The sequence below is a fragment of the Geospiza fortis genome, unplaced genomic scaffold, assembly GCF_000277835.1.
Source record: "Geospiza fortis unplaced genomic scaffold, GeoFor_1.0 scaffold212, whole genome shotgun sequence".
In the NCBI taxonomy this organism is placed as follows: Eukaryota; Metazoa; Chordata; class Aves; order Passeriformes; family Thraupidae; genus Geospiza; species Geospiza fortis.
Genome location: NW_005054644.1, coordinates 89,491 through 117,432, shown reverse-complemented (window position 1 = coordinate 117,432; position 27,942 = coordinate 89,491). Strand labels below are relative to the sequence as shown.

The following is a 27,942-nucleotide window of genomic DNA, read 5'->3' as shown; positions in this document are numbered from 1 at the left end:
CTAAGAACTGAAGTGCTCTAAGTATTGAAGTTTGTTTATATAAGAAAACATAAGTAATTTACAAGGTGTTAAGAAGAAAATTTATTTGGTCAAAGGAAGGAAACCCAAACAAAACAGTGAATTTTTGACAAAACTCGCCAAAAACAAGAGTGGCAATAAATGCAGAACTGTTAATAATCTGTTTCTCTCTCCTGTCTCACTGAAGTTTTTCAGATTAATCACACCAGAAGTAAGTCTTGGAAACTGGAGGCTTTTTAATTTCAGTGTTCAGTTTAACTTCATCTGTGAAAGATGTGGAACTGACATGGAAATTCTGCTTTGAAAAAACAGTAACTACTACTGAAAGCAAAGATATTCTAAACTGCACTGCAGATTTGTTTTGTTGCAGCTGGCTGCTGCAGAGGGCACAGCAACTGCTGAGTGTATTACAAACTATACATGCCACAAAAAAACTCTGGACACTCAGCATGAACAGAGAAACTCTGAACACTCAATCAGCATGAACTGAAGTTAAAATTTTACTTGTAACCTTCCTCTGTTGCCAGGAAGGCAGATGTGTGTGTCACTATGGAACCAGCAGACGATTCCTTTGCCCTGGCATGGAAATGCAGCAATGTCACAAACTACTGCCCTTCAATCAACAATGATATTTATCAGCAGAGCTTCACAGAGAGTCCTTTTAAGCATTCAGGGCACCATTTTCTAAGGAGCCACAGGTTTTAAGGGGCCGGTTCAGCCTCATTTACACAAACCACCAGTGTGCCTCACTCAGTGTGGGGCAAACACAACTGGCCCAAAGTAAAGAGTGACAGAAGCAGAACCAAAACGGCTAGTTCAGATGGATGAGCACACACAGAGGCACATCTCTGTGCAGATGGATGAAAACACATCTACTTGCTTATATTTAAATTTTGTGCATGTCCTATGCACTTGGCCATTGGAAACCTGCACCTAAAATAGACATACAGCCCACAGGGCTACCTGGCTTCCACAGCTCTGTAAACACTGGTCAGATATAGTCTATCACTCTAATAAGCCCTCTTTAAAGCTTCAAGTCTTCAAGCCCATTGCTACTTTTTATTAGAAAGGCAAAAATTACTGTAGGCACTGGCTCCAATAGCACTGTGTCCTCTTAAGTTTCCCTTCTGCTAAACACATCTCTAACAGACAGGACCACATCAGGCTTCTGCCCAGTCCTCCCACCCCTTCATTAAAACATTTTTCTATATAATGTTGCTTTAGAGTCAAACTCCTGCCAGACAAGTATCAGTCTGGAAGAAAAACTTCCTGCTTTATTATAAACCTTTGAAAAAGAATTCCAATGTCTGGGCTATGGTAATTTGATAAGTTGTATCTTGGCCAGTGGGCTCCTGATTCTCAAAAAAATCCAAGATTAGCAGACATAACACTTCAAGCTACAGTGTGTGAAACAAGATCCTAATACTACTATGTTAAATAAGACTAGAAAATGGGATCACTCAAATTCCTAAACAGGAAGAGCAGACAATTCATAAAGTCTTTTTCTTCTCTGCATTGCTTTAAGTTTTCCCAGTTCACTGGGTACGGATGTTGTTATGTTTCTTGCATGTGTGGTCAAGGCAAGTGGGTATCAAATGATTGAATTTTAGACAGGTTTGATATTCCTGTCCCTCCTATTACTACTTGACAACTGTATGTGGGTTGAATGGACTGTGAACATCACTGACAGACATCGTAAAAGAAAAAAAGGCCAAAGAAATACATACTGTCCTTGCCAGACTCTCCCTCAAAGCCCAAAACCAAAACTTGCAGTTTGTTCTTTCAGCAGTCCAACCTGAGGCACCTGACCCTGTAGCACTGGTGTGATTTATCCCTTACTTATTTCTGGTGTGATTAATCTGCCACGTCAGAGCACAGCGCAGGTACTCACAGATTAAGGGGAATAATGGGCCAGTATTTGGGCTGCTTTTTGTCACAGTTCCTATCAAAGATAAGCTGCATGGCAGCCTCCATTGCCTGGATTTTGGCAGCTTCAGCACCATACAGCTTCTTCATTTCTGCCATGCGCCTCTCCCCAGGTCTTTCTGTGGGCGGCTCCACAGAACGCTCCACCCTCCTGTGCAGGTCCTGATCAGCCTCCACGTAGGGGTCCTCAGCTTCCAGCTGCTGCTGCCTCCCTGGACAAATAAACCATAAGAGATGTAAATTACTGGGCTGTCAACCAATCATGTTTTGTTTTTACTTTAAAAATATTATATATTCATATTTTAGCTGGGTCTAAAAGGAAAAAATCCACATGTTCTAGGATGCAGCTGCACTCATTTTGCATAAAGAAATTCCTACTAAATACCATGATAAAGCCAGGCTGGAATAAATGGGGAGAAATGAAGAAGATCCCAGAACTGAATCCTAAATGTGTAGGAAACCTCTGTATTAGTACTACTAAGCAAAAATCAACATTACTCCATTTCTCCCCAAAACACACATGGCCCTGAAAAAAACTCAAACAACAAAACAACAAACACCCAAAACACAACCCCCCTCTCCCTCCCAAGAAAACAGAAATAACCCAACCAAAAAATCCCAAACCACTCCCCATACCAAAAAAGTCAAACAAAAAGGAGAGTTGTTTCCAAAATAATGACTTAGCAGCTGAGAAAGGAAACAATGCACAGGACAATGCAACTTTAGCTGAATGATAGCCAAGAGAAAATGTAATCAGTTACTACTCTGTGAAAATGAACAAATGGGTCTGTCATGTCAGCCACTAAGTGCATTCAATGAAACACAGCTGTAAGCATCGTGCTTAGATAAACTGTCCAAACTCAGCCATTTCTCAAGACTTGCAAAGTTCAAAGCTGGCAGCCTTACTCTATTGCTTTGAAAACAAACAAAACACCACCAACATAAAGCATGCATCAGGTCTTTTTATTAAAGAGGATTTAAAACAATTCAAGAGGTGAAACATTTGGATCAATCCGTCAACAAAAATGCTGTGGTAAGCCTCACTGGAAGCAAGAACTTGGTTGTGCATGTCCAAATTTACTTCTGCTTCCTGGGTACTGTTCTGATGAAAGAAACAATTCTTTGTACAGTTAAAACATCAAAGTGCTACACAAAACTCCCCTGTTATGGGAGCATTTCTACAAGAGAGAGAAAATCACCCAGCAGCTGAACTCCTCAAAAACAAATGAGCATCCTCAAAACGGTGTAACAGGCACAATTCACTACTAATGACAGCAGATGGGATTTTTTAAACATCAAAAATGACAGAGTGTCCACAGGTCAGGATGCATTGGTCACACACAAGACATGCTTCTCAGCATTTGGTGCCATGTACTTCTCTTTCACCCTAACACAGAGATTTAGCTTCCACAACACACATGACATCTGCAAACCCTAACCCAAAATTAAATATCCTGACATTTGTGTGTCAAACATCTGCAGTTTATTTTTATACTGGAAAGTACTGAACGGAGCAGCCAACTGACTGTCAGCCTTCCTAAAGGAATTATCCCCTGAACGGCACTCACAGAAAACAGATATTTTAAACAATATGATCAGAAACTTCAATTCTGGGATCTGTTTGTCTGACAGACACAGAAAGCTTTTGTCCTGTCATTTGAAACACCATTTGTATTGGTCATAGAAGGCCTTGTGGAGTTATTAGCCATCTATTCCAGAAAGCCATTTCTGTGATTTTGCTTTAAGGGCACACCCCTGCATTAGGCTGCACTGCCAGAATTCACAAGGAAATATACATTAGAGTCCATATGTGTTTCTGGAAGAATCAGATTTATTTGGTGTTGGGCCATTTTAACCAGAAGGTCTGAATTAAAGAAACTAACACTGTCTACAGAGAGCTCAGCACGGTATAGCACCAGGCTATACCCTGCACCCCACTGAAACCAACTTCCTGGGACACCACGCTGCCCACAACTACACAGCACGCTTTTAAGCACAAACTTCATCCACATTACATTGAATAGTTTTAGACAGATAAAACCAAACAAGACCACGCTGGCAAACCAATGTTTCTCACTGTAAATTACAGAGCAAAACTGGTAAGGCAATGAATTGGACCCATATTTTTTAACTCAATCTTAGGACACTAGATAATTCCTTGTACTTGTGTATTGCCCATGGAAATTTTTAATTCTTTAGTTTCATAGCTGCATGCTAGAGACAGCTGCTTCCTTGCTTGTTTGCTGTAGAATGCTGTCTGATAGCTCACTGCACACGCTGATCCTTGAGAAAAAGAATTTGCTCTGGAGATAGATAATGAATTCTTCTGTTTGGAAATTAAATGGATCTCTAGCAGAAGCTTCATGATGGATGAGTGGATTACAGTTTAGTGTGCATCAATCTCCATTTCTCAACACAGAGTAGTTAATAAATCTGTAGATCCTAATTGTAACAATCAAAATAATAATACCAGTTTAAATTCCATTCTCAGAATTACCTGATGTATGTCTGGAGTATTTTACTTTACACTAATTAGATATGGTGCCTGTAACTTTCTAACTTTACTTCTGCTATTCCACAGCTACTGGTTAAAAAAGTTCCTGAGTGATTGTATTACAGAGTTTTAGACACATAAATCAGGTCTAGAATCCAGGCAGAGGCTCAGGACAGAAATGTGCTATAAGGACCCACAGTTTTTTGCACCAAAGGCTGGATTTGAGCACAGAACATGACAGCTGTTGCTGGTAATACCACTGCAGCTGTGTGGAATACATTGCAGTTTCAAATCAGTTATCTGTGCAGACATACCACTGGAACAAAATCCAGAGTCATAGAATGGCTTGGGCTACAAGGGACCTTAAAAATCATCTGATTCCAACCCCCCTGCCACAGGAAGGGACAGTGTTCACCAGATCAAGTTGCTCAGAGCCCCATCCAGTCTGGCCTTGAGCACTGCCAGGGATGGGACATCCACAGCTTCTCTGGGCAACCTGTTCCAGTGTTTCACCACCCTCACAGTAGGCAGCATTATTTGCTTTTATAGACTATCAAGGAATCAAGTTATGAAACCAAATGGGCATGTAAACTACTGCTTTTCCAAAAACAATATTTCCAAAAATAGACATAAGGAATAGATAACAGAGAAAGTATTGTTCTGTTGAGATGCACACTAAACTTTCTTTGGTGGGGCAAGGGCTGGGAAGTTGAAGTGCTGTAATTTCCAGCAGTCTGGGCTCTATCCATTACCTCAGAGTTTAGTTTAAAAACAATACAAAGCAGTACAACTTGAGCTAAATTTGCAACTACCTCTTCATCAAAAAGCTGACAACTAGAATCTGACAATGGAAACACAAACAAAATTATAAGCTGTCTATAACCACAAGCCTATGGAGACAACCAGGATTTCTCTGAAGCAAGCAACACATACTCATCCATGAAGCAGATAGCATGGCTTATCAAAATATTAATTCTCAGTCTGCAGCAACAAAGTCCCCAGCTCACTCTCAGATCAGTTTCACATTCCAAATTCTCAAGTCATTGGGCTGCCAAGTTATAAATGTAAAACAAGTAATTTTTACACAATTCTAAGTAGTTCCTCCTTCTACTTCACACAGACTAAAATAAACATGCTTTCTGTTACAGCATTCATCTTCAACTACTGGCAAGCCTCCCCCAATCAAGGAACAGTATTTTGCAAACGTTGACAAGGCAGGCAGCTGCAGTGGTGGATGGCTCCCGCACAAAGGAAAAGCATTGCTGACGTTTTCGCAGTTGGTCAGTTCCATTTCTTTCCAAAGATGTTTTTTCTCTCTCTTGAAGCTCTCTTCAAAATTAACTTATTCCTACCAAGTTCAGCTCTGCTGGGAAGTCATCGTTACCTGGCCAAAACCAGTTGGGGCATCTTTTTCTAAACACAGTAAATAGAATTCTTTAACCACAAAGAAAAGAAGTCCAGCTCTGTCATGCACCCAGTGTCCTGGGTTACCCAAAAGGTTCTTGCATTCTGTATCTATCTGTGCCCAGAATGGGAAGTGCCTCTTTAAGATGCTAGATCTGGAAATGAAGCCTTGGGGCCAGCAGGTTCTGGCCATTTTGAAGTCGGGGTTGTGCAGGCAGAGCTCTCTCTTGCCTGTGGCTCTTGCTCTTTCACTCTTGCAGGCAGAGAGCTGAGGCAGCACTGGTGGCAGCTCCCCTCTGGTTTTCTTCTGGGGTTTTTTCACGTGGCAGGCAGGTGTTCAGCCATGTACATGAGAGCAGGGCTCCATCACACATAACCGTGACTTGGGAAGACAAACGTCATCACTCCGAATGTCCCCCCTTTCCTTCTTCTTCCCCCCACTTTATATACTGAGCATGATGTCAGATAGTCTGGAATATCCCTTTGGTCAGCTGGGTCACCTGTCCTGGCTGTGTCTCCTCCCAGTCTCCCATTCACCACCAAGGTCCTCACCACCATGGCAGCAGGAAAAGCAGAAAAGGCCTTGGCTGTGTGTAAGCCCTGCTTAGCAATAACAAAAACATTTCTATATTATCAACCCTGTGTTGAGTGTAGATTCAAAACACTGCCCCAAACCAGTCATGTGAAGGAAATAAATTCTACCCCAGCCAAAACCAGCACATCTACCTAACTCATGCTACACTCCTGGGCCATCATTAGTAATTCTAGGCCGTATGAAAGAAAGTTTCAGATTACTGTTTCTCCCTTCACCACTTTCTCCCCTTTTTATGAATGACTTTTAATCAGGTGTGTACTAGTTGAAAAGAAAAGTGAACAAATACAGACAACTACCTCCATGCTCTGGAACTGCCAGAAGAGTATACTAACTACTGTATTAGCCATTCACTGCATTTGGGCCTTCATATGCACACAAATACCTCTTACTTACTTTTCAGCAAGACTGTGACCTAAGACATAAGCTATTTTCCCCCTAGGTCCTTAGAAACTCAGAGGCTTTGTTTCTCTTATTCTATAAAAGGGAAAATGTCTCACACTTTTTGTAAGTTTGATCCACTTTACATTTCTTTCTTTGTAATATCCTTTGAGAAGCTTAAGTAGTAATAATAAAAAAATTCCTGTCCAGAACTTATCCTCTTCTTATTAAAAGAAAAAAAAAAAAACCCACAAAAACCAAGCTAAACAAACCAAGGAAAAGAAACAACCTCAAAACCAAAACCCAAATAAATCCCCTTATTTAGGAAGAAGTCTCCATGGAGAGACTTTGCAACATTAAAAGGAGATAGAAGTAGGGAGGGTAATTATCTATGTCAGATTTTAAATGAAAGATTCATACCCAGCATTGTGTGGTCTCTTGTACCATTTTTAGCTCTTGGTATTTATACATCCAACCCTCTTGCAGCCAGTGATAATAATTCCATCTGACAACATTTCTTATACAGACATTCTTCCCCACAGGTCTGTAGGTGCCCACACTCAGCAGCCTGCCATGTGCTGCCTCACACAATGGTAGGTGTGGTAAGAGACCAAGAGCTTGCTCCCCACAAGTGTTAAATGCCATTACTGACTTTCAGCTGCTTGCTTAGTTAGTACATTATTTTTCAAGGATATATTGCACTTTCTCCAGTCTTGGTGTGTTTTTAATTTTCCATGATTTCAGACTGTGTGTTCACATAGTTGTCTGCTTATTTGAAATGATTAATTATTTTCTGCTACTGCTGTGTGTGCTCTTAGTGAGCTTTTCATCTTAAATGCTACCTGAGCTGATCTTGTGCAGCCCACACTAACAGTTAAAACCACTACCCATTTCTACTGACTAGAAACTCCTAGTTCTGTCTTTGAATGCCACTTCCCACGGGCCTATCTGCTTTAAGTGTTCTGCCCACACAGGTTTCTCCATGCAAAATGCCAGCTTCTTCATCTTCCTAGAAAAGATAAATACCTTCACCATAAAACTACATAAGAGAGGTTTTTTTTTGATGTGATAGTATGAGACCATTTTATTGTACCCATACTTGCATGAACTGGGCGTAACATGGGGAAAATCAAAATCTTTGCCTCAAGGAATTCTACCAAAATAGGGATTTAAATTTGTACACAGGATATTCAAGGAGTTTAATTTCTGCAGAGCTCTGGATTTCCACCGGGCTGGAATCTCAAGTACAACTCTTTATCAAGTGCAAAGTTTTGCAGAACAAGTTTCCATCAGTGGGAGTCTCAAGATACAAACAATTGTGACTTACCCCCACATCTGTAAAGATAAAATATTCTTGGTTGCTAAAACCAGCGTGGTCCTGCTTGCTGGCAGGTTACTATGGAACACTAAGTAACTTACAGAAATTGTGGAAACATACTGAAAGACAATGATGATTTTATAGGAGAATGTACAGCCCTGTTCTAGCTGTAAGCTGTCTTGGGGAAAATAGACTTCTTTTAAAACTTCCTAAATTTAAAACTTTGTGCTTCAAAAGATGTGACAAAGGAATTCCCCATGACACCAGATAACTTTCCCCATTCCCATTTTTAGGAGAAGTCTGATCTTCAAGGACAGTTAGGCCCTATCTTACTATGCAAGCATTCTCACCAATACAGAAAAATCAAATGCTGTAGCTGACTGGAAAACACTAATTCAGAATAAAAATTACTTTTGGTGGGAGTTATTGCCTGCAATGTTAAGCTTTCAGTTACCAGTCATGACAATCATGAAAAAGAACTACCAAAAATCCTGAGGATATTAAAACCAAAATTTCCATTTGCTAGTTGAGGAAAGAATGAGTTAAAAGAAATGAACTATTTCATCACATATATCTACAAGCAATGCAATATTCTCAAGAAAAAGGAAAACGTTCCCTTAAAGGCTTTGAAGTAAGAGCAGATGTGATTCCTTGGCAAGCCTGTGGCAGCCTGAAACCATGGGTCCATGGACATTTTTCCTTCCTCAGCTATAAAACCAGCTTATGCAATTTCTGCTCTTCCTCCTTAGATGTGTGCTCCAGCTCCCAGGTCCCTCATGCTACAATTGTGTAAGGGGCAACACAAAGAATCCTACAAAAAAACAAACAACTCCCCCAAACAAACAAAACTTCAACACATTATATTTAGTTCTAGAACAGTTCAGTGCCCTGGAAACACCAGAGCAGGAGGGAATGTCTAGGAAGAAGAATTGCTTAGCCTGGCTTTGGCACCAAGATGTGTTTATTGAAGCACAGCCCAACTGAAACCTATTGCTAAGAGCAGGAAATAATCTCAGGTAAGAGAGTGCACTCAGACACAGTTGCAACAGGCTGTCTAAACAGACAGCAAACAGATTTTGCACATCTGACACACTCCAATACCTTCTTTCACTGTAATCCAATTTTTCTAACAGCTTGAAGAGGACAGCTCTGTAGAAACAGGGCAAAACTACTTAGCAAGACAGAAAATGGAGAAAAATTACCTTTGAAATAAAAATGAATAGAAACCAAGGAAGTAAGATTAGACCTAAGGTGCTCCACTTTCAGGTTTGGTACTTAATGGTATGTGTCACTGTCACGTTAATTAACCACATGCTTCACTGTAAATAATCTGTAAAATTAATCTAATACTTTAAAGAATTAATTATCCCTTATTATTTTGTTATTTGGGTTAAGCAACTGGCACAAAGTTATACAGCTAACTGGAGAATAAAGAAGCCGGTTTTTATTTTAGGAATAAGATTAAAAACCAAGGATTGTTCTGTGGTCTCCAAAACAAACTGCCAAGGATCCTACACAGAAACAATAAAAGCCTTCATGCCCATGTTTACATTAGCACTAGGCTACACTGGTTACTGCCCAGCTAAACATCAAATCACCTTTATTTTCTTCTATTACCTTCCACAATAAAACCCCTAAAAAGGAGTATTTTTAGTCCAACCAGAAAATGCACTGAAACAATTAAACCTCATGAATATGAAACAATCACCGAGTCAATGGAATCTCAAGTGAAAGCCTGCTCTAGAATTTGATTGCTCTAAATGTAATTCACAAGCAGGGATTTGCTGATGAAGAGGAGAAAACTCAGAGGTGAGCCCTGTGCAGTAAGGGATCTGCAGCACACCTGAGGCACCAAGGTGTCTGTACCCTGGTGCCATGTGACACAATCAAACTGCTAGGAAGTTGCTGAACGACCACTGCTAAGAAATTAGAACAGGATCAGGCACTGGCAGCTGCCTCTAGTAAGGATCAAGTCTACTTCAAGAAGATTAAATACAGACCAGCTGACTCTGCACTCCCATCCCCCAAAACAACTCCAATCTGTCACTGATGGCAACAGTGCTGACACCAGACAAAGACAATACTGCTAGAGTAAACAGAAGGATTACCTAAATCTATATATAACTATGTCTTCACATACATTTATGGCACAGTCTGAGGAGACTGAACAAGGAAATGTTAAAATTTAAAAGTGCTACTTTAAAAGCAAACCAGAACACAGAAGAAACATGAGTTTCACAATAGTTTTTAATGTGTGCCCTGAATGGAAATTAAACACATGCTCTTGGAAGAACGTGTTTCACAATGCACTGAGCCGCTAGACAGCTAAATAATACTGAGTTTGGTACTTTGAGGAAAAAAAGAAAGGAAATAGCCTGTGTCAGTCTTCTAGATCAAACTCACTCATTTGAACTTCACACTGAAATTTCTTTCTTGACTCCAGACACACTACAGTGCTGAATTCAAGTTTGGTTTATATTGCTTGATATGAGAGAGCTACTTTATCAAAAACACTTGAAAAACATTTTGGAGAACAACCTGCAGCCATATTTGTTGCTGATTTTCTGGGAGGAAGTATAGTCAGGCTATGAATTGACCTTCCAGTTAACTGGCAGATCCAAAATTCAGTATTACCACAGACACGCAGAATTAAATAACAAGGTCTAATCCAGAGAAAATTAATTTCAGCAAGTAAATATGCATTTTCTCCATGCTGCTAGTAAACAACGTGTGCTGCCTGACCAAGCATTTGGAAAGAGACATCTGGAAAAAGGGTCAAACTAAAGGAGTTGGTGAAACATATCACAGTTTTTGGAAGGAAGGGTTGAAGGGTAACTTTGGAAATATAAGTTCTCTGACCTTCTGAATTTCTCATTGCTCACTTCAGCACTCTAGTAAATTAAATGAAATATACTTGAACTCATGACAGTAACTGCTATGCCCAGTATTAAAAACACAACAAAAAACATTGGGGACATATGCCAGAAGAAACCTGCAGATGTGAATCTATAGTACCTTCCACAAAATGGGGATGTTTGACTTCAAAAGTAGTTCCAGGATTTGGTGCTGGAGCACAAATCTGAGCACTCTTTTTAAAGAGAGACAGCTGGCATCCCACTTGTCAGAAAGTTAAGTTGTACTTCTTAGCACTTGGGAGCTTTCTGTCTCCTCTCTGTCACTTCAAGGGGATAATTCCTACATTAAGTAGTTCAGTGACTTGATGAAGACTTTACACAAGGAGAGCCACCAGACTAAAAGCCCCAGTCTGACAGCCTGCTCATGACAGAGGTCAGTACCTAATGCCAAGGGAAGGATGCAAAAGCAGAGAATACAAATGTCTTCATGTCACCAGCATCACCTAGTGAGAAATGGAGATACAAAAAATGCAGATGCTTCTCCAAAGCCAGCCAGCTGCTCTGCAATCTACCACCTCAACACCTCCTCCATCAGCATGTTGTACATGATGCAATCTTCACAGTCTGGACACTTCTACATTTATCAGTGGCCAAAAATCCCAAGGAAATGACAACCGATGAATTTTAGAGTGATTCTGCCAACACTCTGTTCAGCAACCACATCACAAACTGCAGACCTTCTAGAAATCAAGGTATTCTGCAAGGCTTGTACAAAGTGAGAACAGCAGCATTAGTTTCAGCATTTGAACAACCACAGAAAACCTGAGGCCCAGCACACTCTTTGGAGACCTACATTCCTTTCTACAACTTCTGTGAACACAGAGCTGACTTTTAGAGCAACAATCACTTCAGCAACTACAAATGAAATCAAACCCAGGAGATTCTTATCCAGCTAAATGTGAACAATAACACTCAATGGTGTAACACCCGCATTACGTATTTCAGTAAAAATATCCATTTAGTATTTAGCCTTTATTTTTTAAATTTACCTGCATGATTTCAGTGTACCAGAGCAGTGATCTGACAAATTCAGACATGTGTCCTTGAAAATATTGTGGGAAATTTCGATAGTCACATAAATAGCTTTGGCTACTCTGGAGGCCAGCAACAATTGTAGTAACTGTAACATGATGAACAGCTGGATTGCTCTGTACTGGGTACTCCACAGGGTTACAGCACAAGTGTTTCAGTATGTTGCTATATCAACTTTCTCTATTTCTCTGAGCAACAGGGAAGTGCTATCACCCTTGTACTGAAGGTCTAAATAAACAGAAAATGGACACGAATTCCTAGAGCAAGAGGTGTTCTAGATTGTTTGGAATGAGCTTCACAGCAGATGACATCACAAAGTGGCATAGGTGCTCAACCCTGTCACTGGAAAAGACAAGAAGGACAATGTTCCCTTGTATCCTTAGGGTTTAAGATGCATTATCCTTTGGGTATAAATGACTAGCTTTTTTCTTCCTGGCAGGCATGTGGAAGACAAAGACTATTATGTGGGTATTTGTTTCTGAATTCTACCTATGCTGAAAGCTTTTGTGGATCTAGTCACTACTGGCACACCCAAGGCTGTGATGGAAGTCTGTACAGGCCACCCAAGTCTGAGATGGGTGGCCTAACAAACTCCCTGCCTCTCTCACTTGATTTTTAGCATCCACGGAAATGAGTTTTGAAAAGACCCAGGCAGATGGAAGTCTCTGAACTGGCAGTTTCTGCCATGCCAGCACCCACATTTCCCTAATGACCAAGGATGTGAACTCCATCTGGATGCTTCTGATAAAAGTGAGGCACAGTGAGAGATGCTGAAAAGCAAATGGTGCCTCTGAAGTCTTGGCACTAACAACACCCCACTAAAATTGGCCAGAGTAAATTACCTGTCTCCAAGTGAATCTGCCTGTATAGGGGATCTGCTTTATAACAGAGAGACCTAAAATGTGTTACACTCGAGGTATTTTGCTGCCATGCTCTGTTGCAGCTTCTGAGCAGATTTTGTACATCATGAGTGTAGAAAGAGGACATCATCATTACATCCATTTCTACCTTGCTCTCTGGCATTTGCTTTTCACTATTACTCCAGTGCTGGACACCCTGAAACTTTAAACATTCTTTCTACAACAAAAGCTCCCTCAGTGGATACCAAAATAGCTTGGGTTAGAAAATACTTCATAATCCACAGTGTCACTGTCCACTTACACGGATGAAAGTGCCATACTAAAGGCAGATGAATTCAGATTTATCAGCAGAGAACTGAGACACAGCTCTTCCCTAAGATCATTTAGAGATCCAGAAATGCTGCATGTGGCACCCAGATGGAACCAAGGATCAAGGAATTTTAGGGAAAAGGGAAAAGTGCATCAACTGTGAAAACAGACTGCCCAAGCTGAGTGATTAGCACAGAGATGCTTTTATGACACTTCTCCCTAGAGCTGTGTCTGTCAGCATGGTCTCACCTGCTCTTTTCCACAGCAGCTGCAGCTGCTTTAACAGCCTTCCCTGCAAGGACAAAGAATGAAGAGGAGACTAGAGGAGCCACTCAGAGCAGCTGCAGATGCTAATGGAATAACCAAGCAGGCAAACCTGCCTTCAAAAAATTACCAGCACCAGTTCTGACTGTAAGTAGTGTCTGCATCATCCCACACCAAACTGTTCCCATATGAAGCAATCTTCCATAACAGCATTCGGAAAGGAACAAGATTGGGGAAGTATTCCTTGCTGCCCACGTGGCTTCAGCCCTGGGGCCCACCTGTCAGTTCTTTGCAGAGCCCAAGTGTGTCACAGCAGTACCTTCAGTCATTGGAAACCTCATGGACACAAAACAGGCGCTGACACTCTGCATGATCTAAAACTGAATTACCACATGTATTTTCTTTGTAAAGAGAAAGTTCCAGTGGCTGATCCATCAGAGCAAGGTACTGACCAGGGATTCTTGTGAAGTAACCAGTAACTACTAAAAACAGGTATCAAATGGATCTCAGATGCTGAGGTACAAAGCTGCTGAGGGAAGCAATGACCTGTCTCTCCTGTTTTTATTTATGTATCCTCAAGACAAGACAAATCAGAAGGAATTTTACTGCATTACGGATTTACCAGGGAAGCAACAATACAAGATTACCAGACTTCTCTTACTGAGTCAAGAATAACTTAGGGATAATAGCTTCCTGGGAGCAAGAGTCGCTTAAATTCTGTGTTTGTTCAGCAAAGGTGTTGTCAATAAGATGCATTTTGGTCACAGGGATGACATCTAAGTTAACTGTTAAACAAAAGGTCTATAAAGAACACTTAGATCAGGTTATTCATTATTCTAGCATTTGAGGCTTTTGCTTTCCTCCTGCTGAGGTCCTCAAAACCCCTTATAAAGATGAATAAGCTGAACCTCTCAACAAGCCCCCTAGTGTATGTACTGTCTCACTACAATAACAGGAACACATCAGGCAGACAAATAAAGGATGACAACTTCAAACACAGGTTTCTGAAGTTTAATATATATGTTCATATTAAGACAGCATTCTTCATTTCCATCAAATTTAAGAGGAAGTAGAGGTGTTCAACATCTTGACATTCCTCTTAAAGCAGTATCTACACTACAGTCACACTGAACCACATAAGCTTATTTTCCCACACTCCCAGCTACAAACCTGCTGTAACTCAAATACCAGCACTCCACAGCATGCTTAGAAAAAAACTAAGACCAATGCAGCCATTGGCATTCAGGGAACTGGCATTCCAGGTCCCAGCTCCACCCAGCTATCTAGGCTGCACCCATGGGAGCCAGGTCCATAGAAGCCCCAGATGCCACCTAGGAGCTGAAGCCTGGGGCATCCCTTAGCAGAAAACAAGAAGCCTGGCCTTGCTCTTGTGTACTTTCAGGGGTTGCCAACACTGTCAAACAGACTCAGCCTAAGGCACATACACATTAGAAAGACTTTATATATAATTTCTAGGTACATGTATTAACTCCTCTGCAACTGTCCAGAGCACACAACTCAGTTTCCTCAGCAGTACCTTGAGCTTTCCAGTGTCTCTCTTCCATTACTTCTAGCAGCAGCAAGCCATAGGTTCACAGAGCAAAGATACACATTCTCTTAATCTCAAATTCTGTCTTTAGCATAGGACCCAAGGACATTTTCTTGACAACATTTTACAAATTGATATGCTTTGTATAAAGACAACCTTGTCTGTCATGAAACAGATGTAAAACTCTGCTCAACTCTTGCTCTCCAGACTCTCTAATTTTGCAAGTAGAGATTAGTTTCCAATATTAAAGCAGTGAAAATTGTGGCACTTTTCCTTGTTTCTCTGGTAAGGGGCATTTTCTCAATTGTTGGCTTCCAGTACTGAATAACAGCCTCTGCTGGACACTGTGTGTGCACTTGAGAAGATTCTGCTGCTACACAGCAAGAGGTTCAACCATCAGGATCAGAGATGTGGTACAAGAGTAACTTTCACATTTCTTCTTCAGTTCACAAAACAACATGTTTCAGAAGCATCTCTCAAGCACCCACACATATTGCAGAGAGCACTCTTATTTCACAGGCATTTCTCAGAAGCTTCAGCATCTCAGCCTCTGCAGACTGTGGCTGAAGTTCATGCCAAACAAGCCTTTTTTGGTTTGTCAAAAAGTTTGTCAACAAAGGCTGTTAAAGGCAGGGAAGTTGAGCAGATATTTATAAATTCACCATCCACACTGCTTGGACAGTTTAGGATAGTGAAGAAGAAAGAAAAAGAAACAGTGGGGAGTCTGTAGTTCCAAGAATTTGAGCGACAGTCTTATGATGAAAAAGGCAGATAAAAACCAGGCAAAAGCAATTACCAAAAATGAAGGAAAGAAGGAAAACATGGTGGCAAAAACCCTGAATCAAAGTCTCTTTTCCTAGAGGCACGCAGGCTTTAAACAAAACCAAAAGCTTCATGGATCTGGTACGATTCAAACAAGTTACAAAACATGGAAAATTCCATTACTTCCTCTTCACAGAAGAGACAGTGGCAACTACCATCTTTCAGAGAAAAAGAAACCTGAGGGGAAAAGTCTGCAGATTGCAGTTTTGAAACAAACATCTTCATTCACCATTTCCGTTCATTTCTAAAAAAAATATTTTCCATCTAGCATAAAAAGAATTTAAGTTCAGACATTATTTTTGGGAAAAGCTGGAGGCTATGTGTGGGCAATAGGAACAGAGGCTTTGATGGAAAAAACTAGTTAGAGCATTAACAAATGATAGACTATTATCCTCTGGTAACGAACTGACATGATGGTACTTTCCCTTGCTTTTCTTTGCTATTAAATAAAGGATTCTGTCTGTGTCCTGTTAACTACTACTTATGGTTCTCAATGTACTTGCAATGCTGTACTGACTCAATTTTAGCAGTGATTTTCTCTTATATGAGAAAGGAAACAAGGAAAATTGTATAAGGACAAACTACATGTTTCAAAGGCTAAATTTAAAAGTGTAATAAATATGTGCAATTAGTCAATTTACAGAACTGTTAGGGCTGTGGACCTTCCTTTCTTGATTTTTGCCCTTTTAATTCTTGCAAATCTAAAAAGGCAACTTACTGCATTCTATCCTTTACATCTAGGATGCCTGAAGAATCTGCTACCATACCTAGGTCTGACAGGTATGGTAACCCAGGAGAACAACTTCATGCTTTTCAACTGCCAGAGGGAAAACTTAAATGCAACCATAAACATTCCCAAGATGCACAGAATGTTTGGATCACCAGCTACATGAAGAACCAGAACAACAGACTAGCCTGACAAGACAACCCTCTAAAAAAGAGAATCACTATATAATTATGATTGCATATCAAGAAATAAATGAAGAGGAATTAAAACTGTCTGTAAGGGTTTTAACTGAATGCCATTTATCTAAAACATGAGATAAGTTGGTAGTGTATTAGTATGTCTGAGTTCATACAGCCTCAGCCAAAATTTACTCATAATTACTTCTGGGCATTCCAGGAACATGAAATTGACTACAACACATGATACAAATACAAAAACTAGTAAGAAATTGATGTGACTTCAAAGACAAAAAAAAAAAGACTGTTTTAAAAGAGGTTGGTTGTGAACTGCATCATTGCAGAAGTGTTAAACCATGCAGCAAGTTTGCCAGTTTCAAAGCCCTTACTTTGCAAGTCAGCCAATCACTGCAAATGCCCACTGAGAAAACAAAACCAAAAATCCTACAGAGGTTAGAAAAATCTGCTTGTTCTTCAAGTTTGTGGCAGCTACAAAGAAATGAAATAAAATTTAAGTTTTCTTCTTTGGCTAGTCTGACACAACATCTTTCATATCTGTGGAGCTTTTCTCTTTGCAATTAGCATTAAGGCTTGTATGCCACCATCTAGGCTCAAATGCCTTTCACAGAGCCACAGAATGATAGAATCATTAAGGTTGGAAAAGACCTCCAAGATTGAATCACCTCATTCCCACCTACCTCAGGCCTATTTAAGTCTTTCACAGTTAAAGTTTGCAAGATCTTATCCTCTGATGTCTGTGATCATTTATGTCCAGCAGGCTCTAGATCAGGCGTTACAAGTGAAGAGACTGACATCAGGTAGGATTCCTTTTAATCTATTTGGTTATCCTTCTACATGCCTATGAGACATCTATGGATCAGGTGTGGGAACCAGCTGTATCTCACATGAAAAATCAAGACTCACTACACGTGTTCAAAATAGATACATTAATACTGTGTAGTATTTCCTAACTTTGGACAGGTAGAAAACCACCAAACTAATGGAGGTCATACTTCACAGAGACTGGTATCCCCTTCCTTACGTTCCGAATTCGCGTTCCTGTTTGCCCCATTGATGCTCTGCTCCCTTGTGACTCCCACCTCATTAAGCTGCCCATGAGCGCGTATCTAACTCTTGCAAACTCTGCCTTTAGAGGAGCGAGCTGCGAGCTGTGTATCTTCTCCCAGACAAATGAATATCAAGGTGCAGGGGTCAGAGGCTGTGAATTCCACCCGGAGCCCCTTACTGATGCCAGAGGAAGAAAACCTGAGACACAGCCTTCCCCTTAATGTTCCCTAACGACTGCCTTTTACTTTAACTGATTGTCAAGGTCTCTATTGGTATTCTACTGTGGCACACCCAAACAATCTCATTCGCTTTAAAAGCTATGTAAAACTCTTGCCTCACCCTTACAAATGTCTCTTTCAGAAGTGGAGGTGTAAATTTCAGGCATTACTGAGGTTAATGCTACCCAAATTTCTCTATAAATCTGCTCCTAAGGACATGCAGTTTGGGATTAAAAGGAAAAGTCATTAAGGAGAAAATACTCAAGTAACTGAGGGTTTCTTTTGCGGATGCATTATCTCAATCTTCTCAAGCACCAATACAGAATGTCAACTGTTAAACATTATGAAAGATATAACATGATATAGCATCATTATGGATCACAGCTTAATGAACCTCTAAATTTAATTTTGTTCATAAACAGCAATCAGGAAAATTAATAAAACTACCTCTTAAAGTCGAGTACTACTGCCTGCAACACGGTCTCCATACCAGCTCACTTCCAAATCATTAAAGAAACAATGATTTTCCCCTCCTCCTGCTGCTTATGCTTCTTCTTTCGAGAAACTTTAACAGAATAAAAAATTTCTTCTATTTTCCTTTTCCCTCACCATGCAAGAAAAGGTGCACCACAAACAAGATCATACTGCGTTTTCAATTACTCACAAAATCAGCATTTAGAAAGCACCATTCACCCCAGATTTCTATGTCACTTTTAAATTTCATTAATGTCAAGTACTTGTTTACTTTTTCATGCTTTGAGGAATTATTGATGCTTACTCAGCACTATCCTCACTTTATCAGGGAAGCTACTAAAGAAACTGAAGCATGCAGCAGTGAAAGACCAGAGCCTGCTTGAATTTGCATGAAGACCTGCAGCAGTGCCACTGAAGCACATGGAGTTGCACCCATCCAGAACTAGGTTACTACACAGCACAGAGCAGAGACCAAATCATTCCAAAAGGCTCTGAGTACTCCTGTGGTGGATGGAACAAAAGTAAAATCTGTATTCTGAGTCACAAACTTCTTCCCAATCCACCTGCTCATCATAAAGAACAAATCATATTTTTAGCAAGCACAGCCAGTGAGGGGTCAGGAAGAGACTAAATAGCTACACCAAGGTCATACAGGACATTTGCAACAGAGAACATCTCTAAGTCCTGATTTCCCAATTTCCAGGATAACACCTTTAATCACTCACACACCTTTAAATACCACTAATCATACTGGTAAAAAAAATCCAAAGAAAATGTTCTGCATTCCCAGAAGCAGCCCAGTGTCTTAAAGCACCACGTATCACATCAAAGGAACATTTCAACAGAGAACACCAAGCTGATTCTGCAAAAGCACAATGAGAAAGGCATTCATATGAGGCACTACCATAGAACTCCTTAACGCACTTTCCTCTGCTAACTAGATCAACTCTGCATCGCATTGATGAGAAGTGTGAAGTTGAGCTATCAGCTCACCCTCTGATACCTGCTGATCAAAGAATTTAAAATACTTTTTCTTTCCCTTTCAATCATTGCCTTTATTATACGTTTTTAGAATGTTCTCTCTTTCAGAGAAGCAGCAAAACTTCTACTAAACTTCATTACACATTTTCTACTGGAGTAATGCGAGAAAAGTTATTTTTATTATTCTGCTTTCTTAAAACAGATAAATTTTTCTGCAACTGTATATGAGTAAAGTATCAATAAAGTACTGAATAATCCTTTACTCTTTTAAGGATTTCACAGAAACAAAATGACCAATACCTCTGAGGATCAAGACCTGAGAAAAATCTTAAGACTTACATTCCTTATCAAAGGACTTGGGTCCAGATTAAGATGCTCAACAAAGAGAAACTTGTGGTATAGTACAGAATGAAGAGGATGCAGGGGGGAGAAAAGGGTAATGATATTTTACTGCCAGGTTAGCCAAAGAATAACAAACAAAATGGCTGCTCCGTGTTATAAAATACATTGAGAGTTATTCTACAGTTCAGTGATGTATTCAAGCATTTCCTGTGGGTTCCCCCCTCAGACACACAGCACATTAACTAGATTTAACCATTAAAATTCTGGAGCTTTTTTCCTCAGCACTGAAGATTAATTACTGTCTTCTGGACAAAAGTGTTATTCTCCTCTTTGCAGTCGTATTTTTTTTCTCTCTCTCTCACCAAAAACTCCCAAACATTTTCTGAAACTTATTTCTAATGAGTGGTACTTAAGTGTACCCATCAGTTCTACCTATTTCAGTCAGCTGGCCTGCTCACTTGCAGTGCCTATTTCTGTGAATTCTTACAAAACCTATAAATGTTGAAGCCATGGAGCACTCAACGTTATGGCCACCAAATACCACAAAACACACGTTGTGGTGAGATGCCATAGCTTGTCTCAGTTATCCTGGTTCCTTCCCCAGGTCTGCCAGCTACCTCTCCCTCCCCCTCCCTTGCCCCTGCTGAGTGCTGTCTGTCAGTCCTGGCATTGAGTGACTGGCACCGTTCAAAAGATGCCTTTCAGCCCTGGGGGACATTGGGCCATCCAGGTGTCGTTTGTCCTCTAAAATTTCCCACCCCTTACCTGGTTGGTGGGATCCCTACCCCTTCCCTCCCCCTCTCCCCGGTGTTAAAAGGGACAACAACCACACAGTTTGGGAGGTTCTGGGAAGTTTGTTATGGGATTTGGAGGCCTGTGTGCCAGGAATAAAGCTCTGGATCGAAACCCTCCAGCAGAACCCGACTCCTTTTCCTTCACTCACCTTAAAGCTTCTCCACCAGAGGTAAACCTGAGCTCCTCCATGCCTGGACTTGTCCCAAGCGCCCAGCTGCAGCATCCAGCTAGCCAAAGGTGTCTCTGAGGCGAAACCACCACGGCTGCCACCTTTGGTCAAGCAGCAAGGGCCAGACAAGCCTAGGCATGTCCCATCCGGTTATATTGGCAATAATTCCAGTAACACAGAACAAGCATGGACTTACGCAGCTCTTCTCGGTGCCTCTCTGTCTCTGCAAAAAACTGACGAAGCTCCTCTGTGATCTCCATGTTACTCAAGTCATATTCTATCTCTCCTTCAGACTCAGAGTCTTCCTCCATTTCAGACTCCATTTCAGTATCCTCTTCCATTTCGGAGTCCTCATCAGCATCCTCCCTGTCCTGGTAGGCACCTGCGTACTGCTGAGCTCCCTCGTGACATGGAACTCTGACATCTGGTCTGTAGCTGGAAGAATAGTTTTGGATATGTGGGAGATCATTCCCATGCCAATCTGAGTAGTGGCTGCTTGGAGAGGCTGCAGCAGGATGCCAGGGATGCCATGGCAGGCAGTAAAAGGACTCCACGGCTCTCCTGTAGGCTTTCTGGTGCCTGTGCATCCAGCGCATGGCTGAGTCATAGTGCCTCCAGTACCTGGCGTACACCTTGTGAGAGTACCACGGCTCCGTGTCCTCCTGCGGCCAGAGCACACGAGGAGAGGGAAAGAACACAATCAATCAACCACACACCACAGTACTAATGCTCCCCCCCCAAAAAGAAGTATAAAGAGAGAGAGAAATGATGGGAGCAACTAAATGCAAGCACAATGCTGCCTTTTAATCTTTAGTTATCCTTTAGCTATGATAGAACACAGAGATTTGAAAAACAACATATATGAGCACAGTGCACTTGCACCACACCTCATTACTCCTACAAGAGACTCCTTTGGCATCAACTACAACTAAAGAACTAGAAACAGACAAGTTGTAGTGTCCAGAAGGTATTTTCCAAGTGTTCATGCTACTACAATAAGAAAGAGTCTTTTTTAGGAAATATGCCGTATAGATATAATCCACAATTCCTTAGACACTCACATGAGTTTAAAGAATTGAGTAATTCCAAGGTGTAGATATTACACCCTATACCTAATTTCCAACTCCACAGACAGAAAACACAAGAGATTAAGACTCCTCTGCATTAAACAAATGCATTCATTTTAACAGTAACATATTTCCTCCAGTAATGTATTTCCTCCATCTGCCTGCCAAAGTTTCTCAGAAAAGGTCAAAACAGCAAAGTTTGTATTTCCACCATGGCCACAATCAAAAACAAGACTGTATTTAGCCAAATGCAAGCTGCCAGTAAATCTCCCTTTTGTATCCATCACCAACCAAACCACGAAAAGAGGCAATAAGGTGCCACTGATAAAGTACAGAGAAAAACAGTTCTATAGAAAGAAACATCGTGTAACACACCTTCTCCTGTCTTCCAGCTAATCTTAGTTTTCATTAAAGAAGTTTCATGCTGTTCAGATTGCACCAGTAACTACAAAGCCCCACAGCCCCTGTAGCCTTAAGCTGCCTTCATACAAGTCACTTCATCTCCCACCTCATCCTACTCTCAAAAAGCAGAATAGAGGATCTTAAAAACACAAAGCTATAAAGTAGACTAGAGCCTAGAACAAGTAAACTAAATAGCAAATATTTTCTCCCTTTCCCTCATGTCTTAATTTCCATAGAAAATACTTTATCTGGAGTAAAACACTACTTTAAATAGGAAAATTTTAATTAAGCTATGTTCTGGCAAACATCCAAAACTATGGCAAAACTAGCTGATGTTTTCAGAGATGAATGTGACATTTACAGTCCTTTATTAAGGTGGTTTCTTTTCCTTTTTTTTTCCTTTTAAGGACATACAGGACAAAAATCTTAAAAGTGTTTTCTTGATCTGCCCTGGCACTATTTGGTCCCTTTAAAAAAATGATTCTGTGGGGAAAAGAAATCCCAAGGCAAAAACAGAAAACTCAAACCTAAAAAATACTTTGCATGTAACACTATCCAGAGAGGTTCACTTAGTTTACTTACATTTGTTTTCACTTTCTGGTTCTAAGACAATAAAGCAAATGCTAGTGAGTTTGGAATAAAAATTTCAACTCTCATGCTGCCTTTCTTTCTGGAAAATTTAGCCTATTATTCCAAAAGAGATCAATGCTGTATCTTTTTTAGGTCATTCCTAAGCGCTCTCAGAAACAAAATATCTTCAGCTAACAGAGTACATAAAAAAACCACCGCAAATTTGCATCCCTTAAGGTATTCCTGATCAAAAACTGTGGCCTATTTGCGAAGGGCTGTGTAGCTCAGCTATGTGATTTAAAAGTGCAGACAATGTATCTTTCCTGAAAAGAAAGAATTAATGGAGATGAAATTTCATTGCTATTCTCCTCTTGGTCTAACACTGCACTGCTACAAGACCATGCATTTGGAGCTCCCAAAATGCAGCATTCCCAAGATGAGTGGGCAGAAGGAAAGCATCTGCCTTCCATATGGAATTTCTTCATACTTAATCATCCAACTACCTAACAGCTAGGATGAACAATGCTTTATTTACTGTTTCCCTTTGCTTAAGAATGTCATACTGACTCCTCATCCTTCAGCAGACACATGAGAATGTCCTAGTATCAAACCTGATACATTAACAAGTTACTTTTAAGACATTTTGACTGTCATTTCCTTAAATATTAATGTACTTTAAAATCCAGTTTTGAAAGACCATAACGCTTGACAAAAGCAGGTATCTCCTACATTCTATATATCTGCAAAAAAGACAATATATTCTTTTAAAGCTCAAAAATTATCTCCAGTTCTTATAAAATGTTTCTATAAAGGAACTTGATGACTTTACTGAAAGCTCTGGAAATCAAGTTGGTTGATTTGTCTGGCTGACTAGCTCCAGTTGTTAATTTTGGGGAAAAGAAGACAAAAAGCCAGTTCATACAGACAGAACTGTGATGCTGGTGCTTGTCCAACTACTTTTTGTGAGGGTTTTTTTGTTGAAAGCGACCCTTGAAAACCTCCTTACATTTGAATTTTAAAAATACATCTGTTAAAAAAGAAATTACAGAAATGTTTTACATTTGGGTGGAAAAGGGAAAGGAACACTTTTAGTCTCATTTAATTCTGTGTCTGTGCTTTTTCAGCTGTGGAATAAATGGAAATAAGAGATTTCCTCAAGGAAACAAAAGCTATAAATCCAAGGCAAATGATCAGAGCCCTCTGTTATTCTCCTGTTATTTCTCTAGAGTCTTCCCAGGAGTAGACAAATCACTCATTGTTGTAATCTGAATTCTATTTTCAAAGCAATTTAGTGACTTTTACATCTAATTTTTACATGTCTGCACTCACAGTTCAATGAAAGTATTTATATGCATTTTATATATAAAATGTGACTAAGCTACTCCATAGAAACCTGTGAAGACCTCTTACCATCTCCTGTGGAGTTTGTTCCACTGATGATCAAGGTGAGCTAGAAAAGAAAAGAGTAGCTTTGTAATTCATAAAAATATATGCATTAAGGTGGTCACAGGCATTGAATACATTTTTTGTTATATTTGAGTACTATGACCTACAGCTGTTAAGTATCTCCTCTCTGTTGGGGCAAGTTGAAGTCTCTTACTGATAGATTTTGATTAGCAGCAGTAAAAATCCCACTCCTTAAAATTCTCCACTACAGTAAGAAAGTTAAAATAGAGCCTTCTACAAAATGCAGCCTGAAATGCTGGAACTGAACATTTCTCCCATTGCTCTTCTCCTTTTTCATGCCTCCCCAACCTTTATTCTCCAAATTCATGCCAAACAAAAACCATAAACTTAAAGGAAACAAATTGTTCTCACTTTTTAGCTGTGTCTGCATAGGAACTTCTATAAAACTGCCATAAAATGATTAAACCCATCCTGATTCCACTCATACAGTGAGGTTTCTGTTCAACCTGTGGTGGACTTTTGACCACATACTGTCCCTTCTTTCTCTTTACTTCTCTTTTTTTTTCTCCCTCCAGCATCTGATCCTGCCTCCCATGAAGAAAACACAGGTCAGTTCAAGTTGCAACCACAATTTTTAAATGTGAGGAAAAGGCATACGGAAGAGGGGCAACCGGACAGGAAAAAAATAAAAAAGGGAAAAATGGTTGTGAGGGTAGAAAGGGAGAACAAGAGTTCTACAACCACCAGGCAGGATATATAAACACCAACATATCCATGGCGGTTTATCAGTAGATATCACTGAGAAATATTCTTAATCTCCTCTTATCTGACAATTATTTTATTACACTAATAGGTTAGCTGCCTCATTCACATATTTCTCCTGACATTTTCACCCTGAACTTTATTTTAGGTGCTAGTGAAAGGTAAAAGAAATACACTAAACTACCTATTGCTACTCTTAAGATATGGTCAAATGCTATTCCCAGAAACAGGGGAATATAGCCAAAACAGCACTTAAAACCGCTGTAGATTCATACCAGGATAAAGCCAGGGTTTTTCAAAATGCATATGAATACAGTACAGTTGTGTTCTGCTTCATATTTAACAATACTCATTAAAGAGCAATTTTTTGTCACTTAAGACTAGCCATACTGCATGAAAGGAGAATGGAATGGCTAAGCAAAATGCAAATCATGCAGCAACTACAAAAGCAAATGATTATCCTTTTGGATGTGTCCAAAGCCCATACTAAGCTCAAAGCCATAAACCCCTGGTAACACCATAACCCCGTGTCTGCAAGAAGCTCTGCATACAGGAGCAGTCCCACTGCAGTTGATGGAACAACTCATGCCAACAAAGGCTGCAGATTCAGGCATTAGGCAACTAAAGCATGCTGGATTCTCTCCTGCCTGCTTGGAGGAAGAAGGAAACCCAGCACTGAGATCACTGCAAAACACCGTAGTGACTTGTAACACCCAAAACTCATGCACATATACAAGATTGCTGTCCACCCTTCTGTGCATTTCATATGTCTCATTACAACCATCGCCTTCTTCAGAACTTTCATCTCCACTCTCATGATGTACACATATACTTTTTGTCTCTTCCCCATATATATCTTTCCCAGATACATCTGGATGCTGTAAAGGTTGTCATAAAGTCTTTTTCTCATACTTAAAAACCTAAGCCCATGATATCCAATTCCTTCATTTTCAGAAAAGTAGGTGTGTTTAATTTTCATGTTCACTCTAATTCCTACATGACAAAAATTTCTTTGAAACAGTTTCAGAATAAACAGAAATCATGATTGATCTCAATGTAAATAATTTTTTAAAGCAGTAATTGGTAAAGTCTGATACTTTATTATTAACACAAAACATGTACCTATACTTTCTGAAAGGGAAGGAGGGGAAAAACCCTGGCAAAACCATCCAACTGCATTAGTTTACCAAATATGAAAAACCTGTTTTGCCAAACATAGAAACTTTAATTATTTTCATAAATTATTTATGAAACATTAGACTACAAATATAAAGCAGAGCATAAAAATGCTGCAAGCGAGGAAACTAAATTAAAAAGTGAGTTTGTTTTATTTTCAGTTGAATTACTCTTCCAAAACAAACTACATCAAATATGAAACATGACAAGCAGCAGAAAAAATAAATGTAATAGCTCTACTTCTATAATTTATACTTTAAAAAAATGAAATCTGTAACCATCGAATATATGAAACTCATGACCAAATGTACAATTTAAAATGGGAAAGAGATTTGTTTGCTTATACTGATCATTAATGATGGACATTTTTTCTACTTTCTTGTCCCAGTTTTAAAATATTTCTCTACTGACAATGAACCAGGGATGTACTCCCTTTCATCAAAACGTCTGTCCCCCTTACCAGCTTGAGGCAGGTGAGCATTAGAGAAAATAAATAAATCCCATCAAAGCAACGACAGCATTTAATTCCCTTGGAGTCAATAGAAATTGAGACAATGCCTGTCATACCTTAGACTCAATTCAATGCACTGGGGTTTATAACTTGATAAGTAAATCCCACTCTGGGACTAGGGGTGTGTTGGATAAAGTGTGGTCACATGAAGGAAACAGAAACAACTCCAAGCCCAGTGCAGGATCAGTGAGGGCTCCACTATTCACAATGTCCATCGACACAAGTTTAACTAACCTATTGCACGATATTATGGTAAAAACATAGTATGTTATTAAAGGAAGGTGGAATTTCAATAAATTCAGCAGGTTTCAACAAAACACATTTTTACAAAGCTTTCATGAAAAAGCCAACTACATTTGAATTGGAAATGACCCTAACAACAGAGAGCTGACCAGCCCCTCTGCCCACTGCTGCTTTTGTCCCTGCTGTGAAAACTGTCTTCAGTCAGGCCAGAGCTGCCCTAACTCAGTATTGTTTCTGGCAATAGTAGGAGATACTCAGTAGGAGTTAGTAGGAGATACTCAGTAAAATGTGACGCTAACATAAAGGAATTACTTTTCCAGGTACATTTCTCCTGATTTCAGCAAGTTCAGACACTTTTTTTTTTTAATCCCCAAACTGGTTTTGGCATTTTAAGTCAAAACCCCCACGAATAACAGGTGTTTCCAATAAATCCCCTGGCAGTAAGTTTCACGAGTTTAAGGGATTGAACATAATTTTGTGCTGTGTATTTTGAACTCACCTTAGCTAAAAAAAAAAGTGAACACAACAACATCAATAGCGTGCATCTTCCAATGAACACTATTTCATTTTATACTTCTGATACAGAATTACCACCAGAAAAGGGAAAGGTCTGACATTCTGTGCTTCAGATTAATGCTGCGCATTGCTGTGACGTTAACTTTAATACCGAAGTGCCCTAGTTACAGTCACGTAGAGACACAAGCTTGTGATTGCTGGGACAGCTGGCAGCAAAAGTTGTTTCTCTTCAAAAGAAGAGGTAAAAATTCCCAACACTGTACCCTGCATTCTGGTTTGCCAATGGCTGTAAATACAAGACTTGTGCAGCACTTAGGATACAGTTACAGCTCCTTCTCATCCCAACAGGAATGTTATGAAGACCCACCTATCACTATGATGTTCACATCAATGTCCTTAAAACAACAGCAGCAACTCCTGTGAATAGAAGGGAAACAAATTAGCATAACGCAAA

At 39.9% G+C, this 27,942-nt stretch overlaps 1 protein-coding gene across 1 annotated transcript; it reads right to left on the bottom strand.

Moving 5' to 3' along the window:
- Positions 1 to 57: 57 nt before the first annotated feature.
- Positions 58 to 27,942, bottom strand: GEMIN8 (gem nuclear organelle associated protein 8). Its single transcript, XM_005430506.3, has 4 exons — positions 27,856 to 27,942; positions 24,284 to 24,323; positions 21,031 to 21,496; positions 58 to 2,156 (listed from the first exon to the last, which is right to left on the bottom strand). The coding sequence occupies exons 2-4, from the start codon at positions 24,284 to 24,286 to the stop codon at positions 1,906 to 1,908; spliced, it is 720 nt and encodes a 239-aa protein (XP_005430563.3). The 5' UTR covers positions 24,287 to 24,323; positions 27,856 to 27,942; the 3' UTR covers positions 58 to 1,905.

Coding starts and splice junctions, on each gene's coding strand:
- GEMIN8 (XM_005430506.3), bottom strand. Junction 2,157..21,030: donor GAGGCACCGAGAAGAGCTGC/GTAAGTCCATGC, acceptor TTATTTGTCCAG/GGAGGCAGCAGCAGCTGGAA.